General features: G+C 39.5%; 1 protein-coding gene across 8 annotated transcripts in view; it reads left to right on the plus strand.

Annotated features, from left to right (window-relative positions):
* Positions 1 to 16,625, plus strand: part of PARD3 (par-3 family cell polarity regulator) — a 644,160-nt gene that overhangs the window by 611,420 nt on the left and 16,115 nt on the right. For all 8 annotated transcript variants that reach the window (XM_028120914.2, XM_028120917.2, XM_028120915.2 and 5 more), the window contains one exon: positions 14,419 to 14,539. In XM_028120914.2, coding sequence (XP_027976715.1) covers positions 14,419 to 14,539 — 121 coding nt within the window. The remainder of the gene's footprint in view (positions 1 to 14,418; positions 14,540 to 16,625) is intronic.

Raw genomic sequence — 16,625 nt, forward strand, 5'->3', positions numbered from 1 at the left:
ACTATGTGACATTCTGGAAAAGGCAAAACATGGAGAGGGTAAAAAGATCAGTCGTTGCCAGGGAGGGTGGGAGAGGAATGGATGAATAGGTAGAGCACAGAGGATTTTAGGGCAGAGAAAATACTCTGTATGATACTATAATGATAAATAAATGTCATTATACATTTGCTCAAACCCATAGACTATACAACCCCAAGAATAGACCCTAATGTGAACTACGGGCTTTGACTAATAATGTGACAGTGTCGGTTCTTGAGTTGTAACCTGTCTACCACTCTGGTGGGGGATGCTCATAATGGGGGAGGCTACACACATGTGGGGCAGGAGGTCTATGGGAAATCTCTGTACCTTCCTCTCAATTTTGCTGTGAACTTAAAAATGCTCTAAAAAATAGTCTTAAAAAAAAAAAAGACTACAGAGGGTGGAAAAAATTAGAGACAGGCTTTAAGAACACTAAGCAAAAGAAAAACCAAGAATGTCATAGAAGAAAGGAAATGTAATCACAGTGTTCCGTTTGAATTAGTAATGAACAGTATTTATATAAATAATATAAATACTAAAAAAATCATTGAAAGGCTCTGCTACAACTGGATCGGGAGGATGTGGGTCATGAAAATAGGGAGTGGAAATTGGGATTGCAATGTATAAGAGAGCTAATGCTTCCGGTACCTTCACAGGCAGTCAACAGATAATGTTTAAAATCGTTCGGAAAAATGTAGGGAAATGCCAGAGGTATTTGGTTAGATATGGCTTATTGTTAAATCCCTAGCTTTTGTTTTATGTAATAAATCATACTGATAATTTACTCTTAGTAATATTGAGTATAGTATTAAAAATCGTTAACTGTATGGAAGAAAGTGAGCTGAGAATCATCAACAAGAGTGTATCACAAACCAGGAATTATGATTGATCCGTTCTGCATATCTGAGCTTGAATTAAAAAAGAATGTTGTAGAAACAGTGAAAAGCCTTAAGAGTGTTTATCTTGGGTTTGGGTAGTCAGAGGGACGCAAGGCGATGAAGCAGAAGATACTTTAAGACTTTTAGTTAGCATTTAAAAATATCAATCCTACATATGCAAGTTTTACTTTGAGAAAATGTAATTTACAAAAGAATGATGCAGGCCATTTTCAGAAGCTATCAATAATTCCAACCAATATGGTCACACTTTTTGTGTTTCTCATAATAATTTAACTGAACATGAATTGAGAAGTTAAACTGATTGATGTTTCTATCTCATTTATTTCCTCTATCCAGATAAATTATTTGTAAGTTGGGCCATGGCGAAATCGTAAATTGAAGGAGAGCCTAAAAAATTATTGGCTAATAATTATGAAGTTAATTAAGACATAAATAAAAAAAAACCATCAGTCAATAGAAGTATTCCAATGATCTTTAAAATGTTTAAAAATCAATAATATGTAGAAACTCTTCATTTGGGCACATCCAATATTCTGTTTTCTTAGATGACTAAATATGTTTCTGCTTTTATTCGAGTTCTCAGAAAACTTTCAGAATTAGCCAGTCATGAAATCACATATCTCCTATATCTCCTATTACATTATTTTCCATTTTAAATCATTTCCATTAAATCCATTAAATCATTTCAGGAAAGCCATATAGAATTTATCCAAAACTTAGAATTGACATGAGCATTAAGCACCATATTGCATTGGAATTTTTGTCTTAGGAAAGAAAAAAACAGCTTAGTTTCGTATAGTATTTTGCAATTATGCTGTCATTAAAGACAGAGAATGCAAAAAAAAAAGAATGTTAACCTTGAATTCTATGTAATCATTTCATGATTAAAGAATTAAAATAATGGTTCTATAATTAGTTTCTATGCTTGTATGATAAAACCTCTCTAATATGAAAAGGAACATGATAATCGTTTTATTTTGTCATCAGAACCCATCAGGTTTTGTAATTTAATTTCCATTGCTTTCTTATTTCAAATTTTCATAATGTAGTCCCGATTTTCACTCTTCTTTTCGTTCTCCAGAATTTTCACCTGAATACTCTTGAATTCCTTTGCTCTTTATTCAGACACATAAAGTATACTTTAGTTTGAAGCACAGACTTTTACTGTGGGTCACAACTGGCTAACCTTCATATCCCCAGTGGTTTTATTGAATGAATAGCATAATCCATAAACTTTCTTCAACACTCTAACCTAATAGAATACCTTATATGTCCTTGCCATTTATTAGACGGTTTATGAAAATTATGTGATCTATGAAAAGAAAGTGCACTTGGGGCATTATCTCCAAATTATAACTGCATCTTGCATTGCGCAAAGAGAAGTGACATATGTGGTTTCTTAGAGGCAGTAACGTTGTATTTTCAAGAAAGCATTTAAATTCATAGGTATACCTGGAAAACATTTTCTCTCCCATCATTTATTCGTTTAAAGCCCTGCAGAGTAGCCTACTAGGGAGTAGGCTACTTCTCTCCCCCTGCCCCCTTGCCCATTTTCCTTTAGGGGCCTGGGGAGGTTCACTCTGGCTTCTCGCACCTTCTCTGGGGTCTTAGGCTCCATCACTCCATCTCACATGTTGGAAAGTTTTATGAGAACATGATTTCTGAAACGAAAACTTCGATAAATCGTTTTTCATTGATGGTCTTTGAAAGCTTGCTAAATAATGTTACTTTTGCTAAGTTTTAAGCAAATGCCTCATCGGAGGTGTGACTACAATAGATTTAGCAATCTTTCTGGGTAGAAAACAACTTGGATTATTTCTGTGAAATTTACTAGTCAGGAAAATTGACCTCAGGCTCACAATAGAATGTTTTTTCTCGTGTATTTATTGTTGGGTCCTGAAATTATGTATGTCTGTGCACGTGTGTGTTCTTTGTAGCTGGAGGAATTCCCCTCGAAAAAGTAAAGCTAAATTTTTCTCACTCCTGCCTGAGACCAGTGACAGGCTAATAAGGAAGAGTGATGATAGTAATAAAATGGGGTGAGGGGTACATTCCTGAGATTTTGCTGCCTATAAAATGATAGGCCTGTTACCAGATGACCACACAGGGACCCAGAGTAAGATCCAGTCCCGTCTTTCTGATGGAGAGAGGTGACCCTCCCTGTGACTCATCACATCAGAAGCAAATGCAGTATTAACAGCTTTGGTGACTACCTTTTTAACCCAGAAAACATAGCTGTATGTTTTTAAATTGTTATGATTTATTGCATTGAAATTGGTGTGAAATGGACAACAAATCATGGGTGTCAAAAATCTGAAAATGAATTTTATCAGCTGAGGAAAGTGAGTGCCTTTAGGATTTGCATAAGTTTCTCATAATTCTTTTCATATTACAAGTGATGAGCAAAACTGTGAAAATAAACTGAAAATGACGTGATATTTCCTAAGCAGCTAATTTCACATGTACATATAGACACATATAAATATAGCCATTTAGCCTCACTTTAGATTTTTCTCTGTAATTCAAAGTGATTTGTACATACCCACAGCAACATTTGTCTAAAAACCTTAAGTATTAAGACCATTGTCACATCTCACAAATGTTTGAGATTATCTATAGAAAAATTATACATTATAACAAAGTATTTACCAACTTTACTTTTTCACTGTTCAAACAGGGAAAAGAGAATTTATGCCTACACACCAATATAAAATTGTGAAGATTGAAGAAAGATCTATCCCCAAATTTCGGATGTTATAAATACCTTCAGCATTGAAAAAAAAAAAAAGCTCCCCGTCTTAGAAACTAACTTTGCATGCATAATTAATTGGAGCACCATATTCCTACTTCACAACCAGAAAAGAAATTGAATTCAGGTGTTTGGTGAACATATGGGGGATTTACTGTGAATTTATGACCTGTGGTTTGAGTGTAAAACCCCAAGATACTTGCTGATAAAACTTAATGAAGCTTGTGCAGAGGAGCTATTTTTATTTGTAGTTTGGTAATTGATACATTTCTTGGTTTAACCCTCCCAGCCTTTCCCCCATTTGTCATAAATCTTCCAGCCTGAGAGAGAGAGAGAGAGCCAGAGTAGAAAGCCCTAGTCTCTTTAGCCAGAAGACTAGTGCTTACCGAGTATGAAAATTCAGATACGCTTTTCCACAACATTTCAGTCCGTTCCTTCCTCCCTTCCCTTTTAATCTAGCAATTTATGCTTTTTCACCTGCACAGGTAACAGGAAGCAAACCCAAGTGCTGTGGGAGGCAGCACTCTAGGTTCCTCTAAGAGAAGCAAAAGCCTTCAAAGAGGGGTGACACCACTTGAATCTGTCTTAAGAAAGCAAAGATGTAGGCACAGTGTAGCTCATGGTGAAATCTCGGCAACAAATGTGGTGCCATTTAAAGGTTTCTAGCTCAGTGATCAATACTACCTTCAGGGATGGGAGCCTGCCACACACACCCTAGCAAGATCGCTCTGCTTTTCTGCTCCTAGGGTTTTACCAAGAATGCTCTGATGTGAGTGCCAAGAAAGAAAACACATGACAAGGGCTCCATTTTAACATACAGGGTGTAATGGGTTTAATGAGAAACCTGTGTTTGCTCACTAATTTACAGCAATTAAGAACTCAGTTCTGACATCTGTAGATTATAACTATTTGGCGATTACAAGATCAGGAATAGTTTTTAGAATTGCTAATCAGTATCGAGAAATAGCTCAGTGAGAAGCATGTGGAGTACCTGAGTCTCTCAATGGCGCCGGCCCCTAGTAGTTGTGCTGGCAACACTCTTTAGTTTAGTGACATTTCCCCCCCTCCAACACTGTAGTCATCACTGTTCAAGAACTTGTTTGTATCCACTTTATCATGCTGACAATCTGTCTGTTTTGAAAGGATTACAGCTCTGTACATCCGTGCATGACATCACAGTAAGACATTGCTTAATGATCTGAGACGCTTGTGGTCATTGCTGGCTGCCTGTTTCTAAAGCTGTGTGACAGGTCTGCCCTACATATGTTTCCTCCAGTGTCACTTTTTTACCTTCTCCGGTCCTGGTGTCTGTTTGAAGTGACATCCTTGAAATAGCTGAATTCGAGAATTGCCATTGGTACAAATAAAGGGACTAAACGTTTTTCCTTTTCTAGGATGCAGGAAGAATTAGTAATTGGACAAGGAAGGGAAAGGTGCTTTAATTTTTCTCTAGTGAAATATTTTGAAAAGTAATAGTATCTGGGAAGGATGGGTTGTTTACATAACATACTGGATCGTCAGTCTTTTCATTTGTGTGTAACTACCAAGGAAGTCAAAAAAGTGATACATTTCCCTGAAATAAGTGGACCAAAATGCAGGGACCTCCTGTGAAGGGCGAGTTATCCACAGATAGCTTCAAGGCTCGGAAAAGCCAGAGTTCAGGAAAACAGGGTTCTTGGAGTGTCATGAATGGTGTCCTGAAAGCTTTAACTTACTATCTTCATCTTTGTCAGTATGCTGGGATGCAGACCATAATGATATTTCCGAAGTCTTGACTGCAAGATCCCAGAGTCTGGGAGACGGTAGGACTTTGAGGCACTGGTGGGTGGAGAAGAAAGAGTTCCTTAAGGGGAGAAGTTGGCAGTCAGCAGAACTCTAGGCGCCCCCCCTCTGGTGTAGCATGGGACCCCTGGGGGAGTGCTAGAAATAAGTCATTGGGAATACGCTCTGAGTGTGGGGTGGCATGATATCCGAGATCTCAGATAGAATTTGAAAACTGACTTTTGTGTTTTTTTTTAATTGGGAAGAGCAATGTCCTTTTGCATTTCCAGTAATTGGATGCCAAGTACATGCGTGAAATCCAGTAGCATTTGGAATAGAATTTTGTACTTAGGCCAAAAAGTAAATTGCTAGGGCTGAGGAGTGTATAGCAAAAATGGAAAGGCGGAGGATGTAAGCTGCTGTGGTTAACAAAATCTTTACTGTGTGTACCTGTTCTTTTGTAAACTGGGGCTTTGAAGGACATATGTTAAGTGCCGAACTCTGGACAAACTAAGTAAAACCAGTTTTAACCAGGAATATCTCTGTGAGTTTATGTCCGATCCTGGCAGGTCACCTATCTCTGCCAGGAAGAGTAACTAGGAGTGAGCCCTTGAGTTCAATTTTGCTGAATGACCTGACTGGGGGGTCTATTTTCACCACACTCTGAGAAAACACCCACATGGCTGCTTTGGTCTCATGAGGACTGCTTTTCAGAGATCACAGAGCCAAAGTGGGTATCTTGGGTGAAGTGATGAGGAGATTGACTGAAGGAGTCACCCTAAGCAATTGGGTAGATTTCCATGGAGTGTTCTTGGCGATATACTGGTGCTCAGTAGAAAGCACATTTCATTGGTTTCTTGTGTTAAGCTCTGGCAGTAACCATCTTTCAGGGACATCTTCTGCAATACTATTTACTTTGTGCAGTTTTTCTCAGAGACTAGAACTTTGGAGTAACTAACCATATAAGTGACAGTGGTAAAACTCATTCATAAAATACGATTCTTCTCTTGTATTCTGCTCTTCTAACCAGCATGCTTTTGCAACAGGCAATATTTGTTTGGTTGCAACCATGGGCAGGGCTTAGGTCTTTGTACTTCTAGGCCACTTTACTTCATTTAATAAGCGTGTACAGCCCCCGCCCCCGCCACCCCACCAGCACTGTCTAAGGTGATATGGTGGTGGTGGTGGTTTAGGGGAAGGAGGTTTAGAGTGTCTGTTCATTATCTTTTGTTGCAATGGAGCACAAGAAAGCAAACCCACTGTGCAATCACATTTCAAACCCCTACTTGCATCACACCCATGAACATCCTGTGGGCAAAATCAAGACACATGGCCAAGGCCAACATCAATGGGTATTCGTTCTATTGCTGTATAACAAATTAACAGTCTTAACAGCTTCTTCTGTCAGTTTCTGTGGATGTGGGGTCCAGCAACGGCTCAGCTGAATCCTCTGTTCAGGGTCTCATCCAGGTACAATCAAAGTCAGCCAGACGGGGGTCTCACTGGGAGGCTCCACGAGGGAAACATTTGAGTTCCTGCTCCTGGAGTTGTTGATAGCATTCTGTTCTCTGCAGCTGTAGGATTCAGGGCAACTTTCTTTTTCAAAGCCAGAAGAGAGAGATACGGTCTTGCAAGATGGGCACTGCATTCTTATATAATCACACAAATGTAATCATATCCATTCCTTGACCTTTGTCTCATTTCATTGATAGAAGCAAGTCACAGGCCCTGCCCACACTCAGCGGCGAGGAGTTGTGCAAAGGTGTGGATACTTGGAGGCAGGGATTGTGGGGCTACCCTGAAGTCTATCCATTACAAGTATTTGTGTAACGGTTTACCCTGCCTCAGGGACTTGACTTACAGAATATATATATATTAAATGATTGTCATGAAGTCATGAGCTTAAGAAAGAGAAACACATGCACATGTAAGTTATAAACACTGTAAAGCAATGTTTACTGGTAGAATCAGAAGATGGAAGGAAAGGAGAAGATATTATGGAAAGAAAGATACAAGTGAATTTACCTTCTTCCTCTCCTCTTGTGCTAGAGATTATATATTTTTTATTTTATTTTTTTTAATGTTTTATTTATTTATTCATGAGAGTCAGAGAGAGAGAGAGGCAGAGGGAGAAGCAGGCTCCCTGCAGAGCAGGGAGCCCGATGCGGGACTCGATCCCAGGACCCTGGGATCATGACCTGAGCCGAAGGCAGATGCTTAACCATCTGAGCCACCCAGGCACCCTTGTGCTAGAGATTATAATCATCTCTCCATTCTGGGCACCGTGGAAAGCCTGCCACTGTTCGTTCTCTCTCTTCTTTCTCTTTCCCTTCCCCTTTCATGGTTTTCTTCCTTCTATGGGAAAACTACTATATACCAAGGTGGTATACCTTCTTGCTCAAAAAAATGAGTGGTCATTATCCCTTCCACTGAATTCTGGATCTTAAAGCTATGACCTCTATTCCAGCTTTCCAGATTTCTTTTGCATAATTAAAATGCAAATGTTAAGGTATTTTTAGTCTGTAAAGAATTAATCAGTCACATCACAAACTCCTCTCTCTCAGCATATGCTGGTCTGAGAAGATAGGTCAGAACTCCAGCCAGCAGGGCAGTATACGCAGTGTTAGATCAGAAGGAGCAGAGAGTTTCAGAGAAGCAAGACTAGATGGCCAGTGCCTAGTTGTCTCTTTTAAAGAATATTTCTCTTTCTTGGGCCTGTTACTAGGGGGATCACTGGCCTTATCTTGGTGCAGTGGAAGTAAATAGCCTAGAAAAGCAACATATAAAACAGGCAGCATCTGCAGAATACAAAGTAGAGCTTGCAAGCTAGCTGCCCACAGACCAATTTGGTTTTGGTTTTTTGTTTTGTCTCACCTGGGCCCAAAAAAAGAAAGTAAGCCAACATTTAAAATTCACGGAATAGGAGAGAAAACTATAGTTCTGACTTCTCTTTTTTAAAAAATTAGAAGGCAACACCAGGCTCACATCCCTTCAGGACAGAAATCTACTGGAACCAAGTAAGGGCCTCCCTTTCCAGACCATGCATATTACTCCCATTTGTCACAGAACCTACATGGGTGCTCCCAAGGCCGTTGGCTTTCCTTCCGTAGTTAGGTCGTTAGTCAGTTGCCCCAGGGGCATTGGAATTTGTCCCGACTATGACGTTTGCAGGCTGAATTCTTTTTTAAGTGTTGTCCATATAGAACCTGCAGTGTTTTCAGATACACTGGGACCTGCCCACGACTGACTGAATGAGAATTTCTCTAGGTGAGTCTTAGTCAATCAGCGTTTTTAAGCAAGCACTCTCTATGATTCTCAAGCACGCATGAGAATGGCTGTTGATGTTTCTTTTCTCAGTCGCTGTACCTAAGGAGATAGTTGGATAGTGAGCCTGTGGGGCTCAGGTACAGGACAGACTCCAGAGCTCACCCACATATAGGATCGTTGCTCCAGTTAGTGTGAATTGGTATGCTCAGCTGCTTTTCCAAAGGATGTTGCAGTGGTCCATTCCAAAGGGTATAAAGCCTAGCACTCTGTGTGATCTGCCTCTGACAGGAGAGGGTACAAACCCCATGATAATTATGAATGGGAAAGATTTGAGTTCCATATAATTCAAGGTTACACTGTACAGGCCGAAAGAGGAATCTCTGTAGTGGGTGATCCAATGTATCCTTGTTTGAATGCTGTCAGAAAGACTTCCAGATCATTACTGAACCAAAACCAACCACCTTTATTTACTTTAAAATTCATATACAAATACACACACAACACACACACACACATATAAAAGTATAAAAGAAAGTTCCAGTTGGACTAAAACTAAAAAAAAAACAATGTGTAAGGGAAGGCTGCATTAGTGTTAGACTTAAATTATCTTCTGTCTCTCTGTGTGGATTCTTTATGAAAAAACCATCTCTATAAGTGCCCTCTTCATCCCTCCTTTCTGTAGAAATTATGATTTACTGGCTTGTCATTAAGAGTTGTATTGTCTCTCTCACCCATCTGATTGACTCATGTGGTATCTTTGTTATATTCTTCACACACACACACACACACACACACAAAATGAGCAACTTTAAATTGGCAGTGAACCTAAATATAAGTTGATTGGGATGTGTATGGATTAGCCGCTAATTCTAATGAATATTTAAAATTTCCTTTGGCTTTCTTGGTGGAAGAGCTAACCAAGAACTTTAGAAGTCCAAATGTGACTCATTGACCCGTTATAGACTGGCCTGAGAAACAGAATGAGCAGTTACAAGGGTTTCATTCTTGAAGCCAGGATTTCACCTTCAGACTGCCAACTGTTGTCGCCAAGGTTGCTTGATGGTCTTCCAGTCTTTGGAAGTCATCACCAATCATGAAAACCATTGCAGCACGTTTTTTAATTTCAATCCTTAGAGTGGCTTTGCTAGTCTTAGGCAAGTGGGTTGCCATTCTCTAGAGCAGAGGAAGAAAGGAAGCAAAGGAAAAGAGAATGAAGCAGTATCTCACCAGCAGCTGAGATTTGAAATAAGGGCAGAAGTGACTTCCAGAACTTGGCTGTTACTGTGGAAAACATTGAGGTCACCAGAATTTAAAATTAAGGACACTGGGTCGACTTCCTGTGTTGGGAGAGTTGCACTTTCAATTAACCACAAATAGTAGGAGATCAGTTTTCATCAATGGCTTGGACTTCATGAACCTAATAATTACAGGATTAAAACTGTCTATGCTACATGAAAATAATAGGGAAATATTTCTAGTTAGACCTGTAAAATACTTTGTCAGTCAAGCCTCCTACAATCCTCCTATTAAAAGCCATGAAGAAGTAGTCCAGGAACAAAAAAGTCACAGTTGGAGAGACAGCAGTGAGATTAATGAATGCTCACTTCCTATCTCAGGAACTATCTTCATGCCTACATTATCACAGCTTCACATGGAGAGCATGAGTTCCAGGGGGGTTGGGTATTACGTTGGGAAGCCATTATTGAAAATGTATGGGTTCAAAAATAAAAGATGCTGTATATGTTTCTTAAAAACCAGTGGGAATAGAACTCATACAGGAATTCAGTAAAGTGGCAGGATATAAAATCAATGCACAGAAATCAGTTGCATTTCTATACATCAACAACAAGACAGAAGAAAGAAATTAAGGAGTTGATCCCATTTACAATTGCACCCAAAACCATAAGATACGTAGGAATAAATCTAACCAAAGAGGCAAAGAATCTGTACTCAGAAAACTATAAAATACTCATGAAAGAAATTGAGGAAGACACAAAGAAATGGAAAAACGTTCCATGCTCATGGATTGGAAGAACAAATATTGTGAAGATGTCTATCCTACCTAGAGCAATCTATACATTTAATGCAATCCCTATCAAAATACTATCAACTTTTTTCAAAAAAATGGAACAAATAATCCTAAAATTTGTATGGAACCAGAAAAGACCCCAGATAGCCAGAGGAATGTTGAAAAAGAAAAGCAAAGCTGGTGGCATCACAATTCTGGACTTCCAGCTCTATTACAAAGCTGTCATCATCAAGACAGTATGGTACTGGCACAAAAACAGACACATAGATCAATGGAACAGAATAGAGAGCCCAGAAATGGACCCTCAACTCTATGGTCAACTAATCCTCGACAAAGCAGGAAAGAATGTCCAATGGAAAAAAGACAGTCTCTTCAGCACATGGTGTTGGGAAAATTGGACAGCCACATGCAAAAGAATGAAACTGGACCATTCTCTTACACCACACACAAAAATAGACTCAAAATGGATGAAAGACCTTAATGTGAGACAAGAATCCATCAAAATCCTTAAGGAGAACACAGGCAACAACCTCTTCAACCTCAGCCGCAGTAACTTCTTCCTAGAAATATCACCAAAGGCAAGGGAAGCGAGGGCAAAAATGAACTATTGGGACTTCATCAAGATAGAAAGCTTTTGCACAGCAAAGGAAACAGTCAATAAAACCAAAAGACAGCTGACAGAATGGGAGAAGATATTTGCAAATGACATATCAGATAAAGGGCTAGTATACAAAATCTATAAAGAACTTCTCAAACTCAGGGTGCCTGGGTGGCTCAGGTCATGATCCCGGGGTCCTGGGATCAAGCCCTGCACTGGGTTGTCTGCTCAGTGGGAAGCCTGCTTCTCCCTCTCCCACTCCCCCTGCTTGTGTTCCCTCTCTCGCTGTGTGTATCTCTCTCTCTCTCTCTCTGTCAAATAAATAAATAAATAAATCTTAAAAAAAAAAAAAAGGACTTACCAAACTCAACACCCAAAGAACAAATAATCCAATCAAGAAATGGGCAGAAGACATGAACAGACATTTCTTCAAAGAAGACATCCAAATGGCCAACAGACACATGAAAAAGTGCTCAACATCACTCAGCATCAGGGAAATACAAATCAAAACCTCAATGAGATACCACCTCACACCAGTCAGAATGGCTAAAATTAAGTCAGGAAATGACAGATGTTGGCGAGGATGTGGAGAAAGGGGAACCCTCCTACACTGTTGCTGGGAATGCAAACTGGTGCAACCACTCTGGAAAACAGTATGGAGGTTCCTCAAAAAGTTGAACATAGAGCTACCCTACGACCCAGCAATTGCATTATTGGGTATTTACGCCAAAGATACAAATGTAATGATTTGAGGGGCATGTGCACCCCAATGTTTATAGCAGCAATGTCTACAATAACCAAACTATGGAAAGAGCCTAGATGTCCATCAGCAGATGAATGGATAAAGAAGATGTGGTATATATACAATGGAATATTATGCAACCATCAAAAAATTGAAATCTTGCCATTTGCAATGAAATGGATGGAACTAGAGGGTATTATGCTAAGTGAAATAAGTCAATCAGAGAAAGACAATTATCATATGATCTCACTGATATGAAGAATTTGAGAAACAAGACAGAGGATCATAGGGGAAGGGAGGGAAAAATGAAACAAGATGAAACTGGAGAGGGAGACAAACCATAAGAGACTCTTAATCTCAGGAAACAAACATGGTTACTGGAGTGGAGGGGGGTGGCAGGGATCGGGTGGCTGGGTGATGGACATTGGGGAGGATATGTGCTATGGTGAGCACTGTAAATTGTGTAAGACTGATGAATCACAGACCTGTACCCCTGAAACAATACATTATATGTTAATAAAAAAATTAAAAACAAACAAACAAACAAACAGTGGGAATAACAACCTGCTCAGCTCAAGAGTATGGAGGGGAAGTTTTAAGCCATATCCAAATGTGGGCTGAAGCCTTGTCAAGTAGCACATTTTACAGACCCATTAACCTTTAATGTTCTCAGGGCGATCCATTTAAAATATTTGTCAGAAGGAAAAAGGGAAGACAGGCTTTTATTGACTGGAAAAATAATCAAACAGAGTATTGACAGAATGTTCCAGAAGCTCTAATGAAATTAATAGCAACATAAAGGTGATAGGGATCTATCCAGTAGATTAAATGATGAAAGACTATCCCATATTCTTGGAAGATATTAATATTGCCCTATATGCGAATATTTTCAATTTGAGATTTGTATACCTTTGGAATTCTTCAAAACACATGGAATTATATGAAAATATATATTAGAGAATTTATATACTCTACTATGCAGACTTTCTCTTTCCAAGATACCTCTGACAAATTACATGACCTGGGGTTGGAGGGTATGCAGCCAGAAGAACTCAGAATCACGCTGAGTAAGCAGGGTAACATGTTTTCAGTGAAGAGACCCGGTCTTCTAGTAGCTTACAGCTCCCCTTTCTGCAAGGAGCTTGGTGGGTATAGATGATAAATATAAGGCTCAATTCTTGTCCTCAAGGAGTCTGATGTTTTGTTGGGGAGATAGCATGTACTTCATGTGCTTGAATAGCTCTCCTGATAGGACGTGCCTTCGTCCTCAGGGGATGATATAGGCCAAAAGTGCCATGAGATTTAAGATTGTTTTCACTTTGGCCATCTCTTCAATTCTTGCAAAATTCTGCTTTTAAAATCTGTATGATTTTATATATATATAGATATATATATATATTTTATATATATAGATATATATATATATTTTATACATGTTTTACTAATTGACACAACACGGCTCAGTGAAATTAGGGCTGGACTGGATACCAGAAGAATCTGGACTCCAGCCTTACCTCCCCATTGACAAGCTGGGAGACTGCAGACAAGTCACTTATCTTCTTCTAACGTCAGTTTCTGTGTGTGTGTGTGTGTGTGTGTGTGTGTGTGTGAGAGAGAGAGAGAGAGAGATACTACCATCTGTACCTATCTTAAAAAGCATTTTGAGAATTAAAATTTAATGCTATAAGAAAAAAAAGGCAACATTATTATCAGCTAACTGGTGAAATCAAACTACCACCCAAAGTTATTTTTAAAATGCTTGTCATTTATGCTGTGAGAACTGTACTTTGTGTACAGACCTCTGATAACTCCTAAATAGGAACTTTATATGATAGCTTATGAAAATAAGACTGCACGTTTGTGAGGCTATATTATATGGTATTACCTTACTTGATTGTTGCAGCTATGGTATTTAGAGCAAAAATGATTATCATGTCCACTTCATATATATAAAAAGCCCCACAACTCAGAGGTATTAAGTGCCTTAGTCTAAGAAGGTGGAGGAGCAAGGAGAGGACCTGATACTTCTGACTTTTAATGCAACGTCCTTTCCAAAAAAATGTTGCTGCACCTTGCCAGCTTATAGAAAGGAAATGAGGCTTTTAAAGTACTGTATAAAACAGGATTGTCTAAAAATACTGCTTGCTTTCTTGAATATCTGAAAGAACTTCAATAAGTCTTAATCATAAGAACAAAATGAAAGCATTTTAAATGCCCAGATATTGTTTTATAAACTCACTGCCTCTTAAACAGTGTCATTCCGCAGCAAGCTGCCATTTTCTTTCCCTAGCAACTGCAATTCACAGATTGTATCTCCAAAGGGTGTTCATTGTTGCCCCTTCTCTCTTTTAGCAACAGATCAACTCCTAGCAACCATGATCGGATACAGCGTCTACGGCAAGAATTTCAGCAAGCGAAGCAGGATGAAGATGTAGAAGATCGGCGACGTACCTATAGCTTTGAACAACCCTGGGTGAGTATTTGGTTCTGCAGCATAGCGAGGAGTCTGACAACTTGCCCACAGTAAGAGCCACTAAGCTCTGACCTTCGTCCTTTTTGAAACAAGACAAGATGGAGCCAAATTCCTTTGACCTTTAACATATTGACCTTTTCCTCATTTCCATCTGGGTTTCATCATTGCTAATTTCATTTTATATCTTGTTGCACCATCTGTCCATTGCATAATCAGTTTCATTTGCCTTATGACAAGACATAGCAAAAGGATTCTTGCTCTCAACGATGCACTTTTTTTTTAACTTTAGTAAATATTTTTCTATATACATTTTTCTCAGAATCAGAGCCAGAATAAATTAGTTGAACATATGTCTATAGTGTGTCTACTATACACAAAGTATAATATTTAGCAATTCTTGGTTCTTTATTCTCCCTCATCCCCTTTGTGTGTTCATTGAATCCCTCTTGTTTATCTGCCCATGTCCCTGTTCTAGTGTATCCTGCTCACAGCCATCACAGTGATTTTTCTAAAGCAATATTTGGAATGGCTTCAAGGCCCACGAGAGAGAGGCACTAATCCCCCTAAGTCCAGTCCCAGACCTGTGCTCAGTTCTTACCTTTTCCCTTGGAGATGATGACACTTCTGGGAATGGGAGGCATTGGGGGAGATTTTGGCGGCGGGGTGGTGGGGGGGTTCAAGATGACAGGAATTTTGAAGAATCTCTTTGGAAACTTGAGAAAGAGTCAATCAGAGATGAACATACAAGCTGCTTGAGGTAGGAAGTTCTATCTGAGAGTATTAGTAAGTCTAGTCAACATGGGACTGTGACCATAGCCAGCAATGCTTAAAGGACTGGGAATAGAAAAACAATTTTTTGATTAATTTGGTGGTGGGGATTGGCAAGACAGACATGACAGAAAGTCAGGGAAGGCACACTGAAGGCATGGGGAAGATGCTGGTGGAGCATTGCCCAGGCTGGGTAGGGTGGTGAGTACAGGTCAAGGAAGCATTACCCCAGTTGCCTGGGAGGACACCAGAAGGGATGGCGGTCTAGGGGTTAGAAAGCCTAGGGGGCCGTGGTCAAAACGGTATTCTTATGGAGTCCAGGATCTTGGAGGTGGGGACAGTTCTGGATGATTTGAGGTCAAAGGAATGCCATCCATGTGAGTTCTGAAGTAGACAAGAGCTTAAGGTCCAAAAAGTTAATGAGTTCAGTTCAAAGTGCTGGATTATAATTACACTAGATATTTGGGAAAGGGCATGTACCCAACTGACCCAGAACTGAGAGGTTGCTTATTTTGCAGGGAAGCAGAGATAAAGGTAGAAATGTAGTTGGAGACTTCAAAGCTAGATTGGAAGTTTGAAGAAAAATGGTATCAGGACAGAGTATAGGCCCACTGGCCAGGTAACATGGCTCTTCAGGCCTATATTCTTATGTTGTAAACCAAGAGAGTTAGACTAGATGGTTGAGTGTCAGTTATTAAATCCTTTGTTAAAATGAAAATTTAAGAGGAAGCTGAGTGCATAAGGCAAAGTAGATAACAAGCAAATCTCCAAGTGTGGTCCACAGACCAGTACCTTGAACCATCACTTGGAAGCTTGTTATAATTGCACATTCTTGGGCCCTGCCTCAGACCTACTGGATCTGAACCTCTCTGGGTGGGACCCAGGAATCTAATATTTTAACAAGCCCTGGAGGGGTCATTCTGAAGCCTGTTCAACTTGGAGAAGCACTGCACTACAGCTTAAATCATCTCTGAGGTCCTTTTTTGTTCTAAAATCCAACATCCTCAATATACTCTGTACAAGGCCAGAAACCTATAAACATTTTGATCATGGGGTTTAGTGATCAAACTGGAGTCTGTGGAAGATAATTTTAAGAAAGAAGAAGGAAAAATGGGAGAAGCGGTGCTAGTTTGAAGGGCTTTACCTCAGTTCAAGTGAGGAAGGTGGAGCGAGCCTTAGAGAGGGCAATCGGCAATATGAGACCAACATCCAAGAGTAAAAAGTCCTTGTGAAATCAATCCTAGCCTAACCTTGGGAGATTATAAAACAAGTTCAGCAAATATAATATCTAAGAAAATCTCTAATTGTGTTTCTGCAA

This window comes from Eumetopias jubatus, unplaced genomic scaffold (genome assembly GCF_037043125.1).
Source record: "Eumetopias jubatus isolate StellerSeaLion01/CBP00866 unplaced genomic scaffold, mEumJub1_p1.0 scaffold_8, whole genome shotgun sequence".
Lineage (NCBI taxonomy): Eukaryota > Metazoa > Chordata > Mammalia > Carnivora > Otariidae > Eumetopias > Eumetopias jubatus.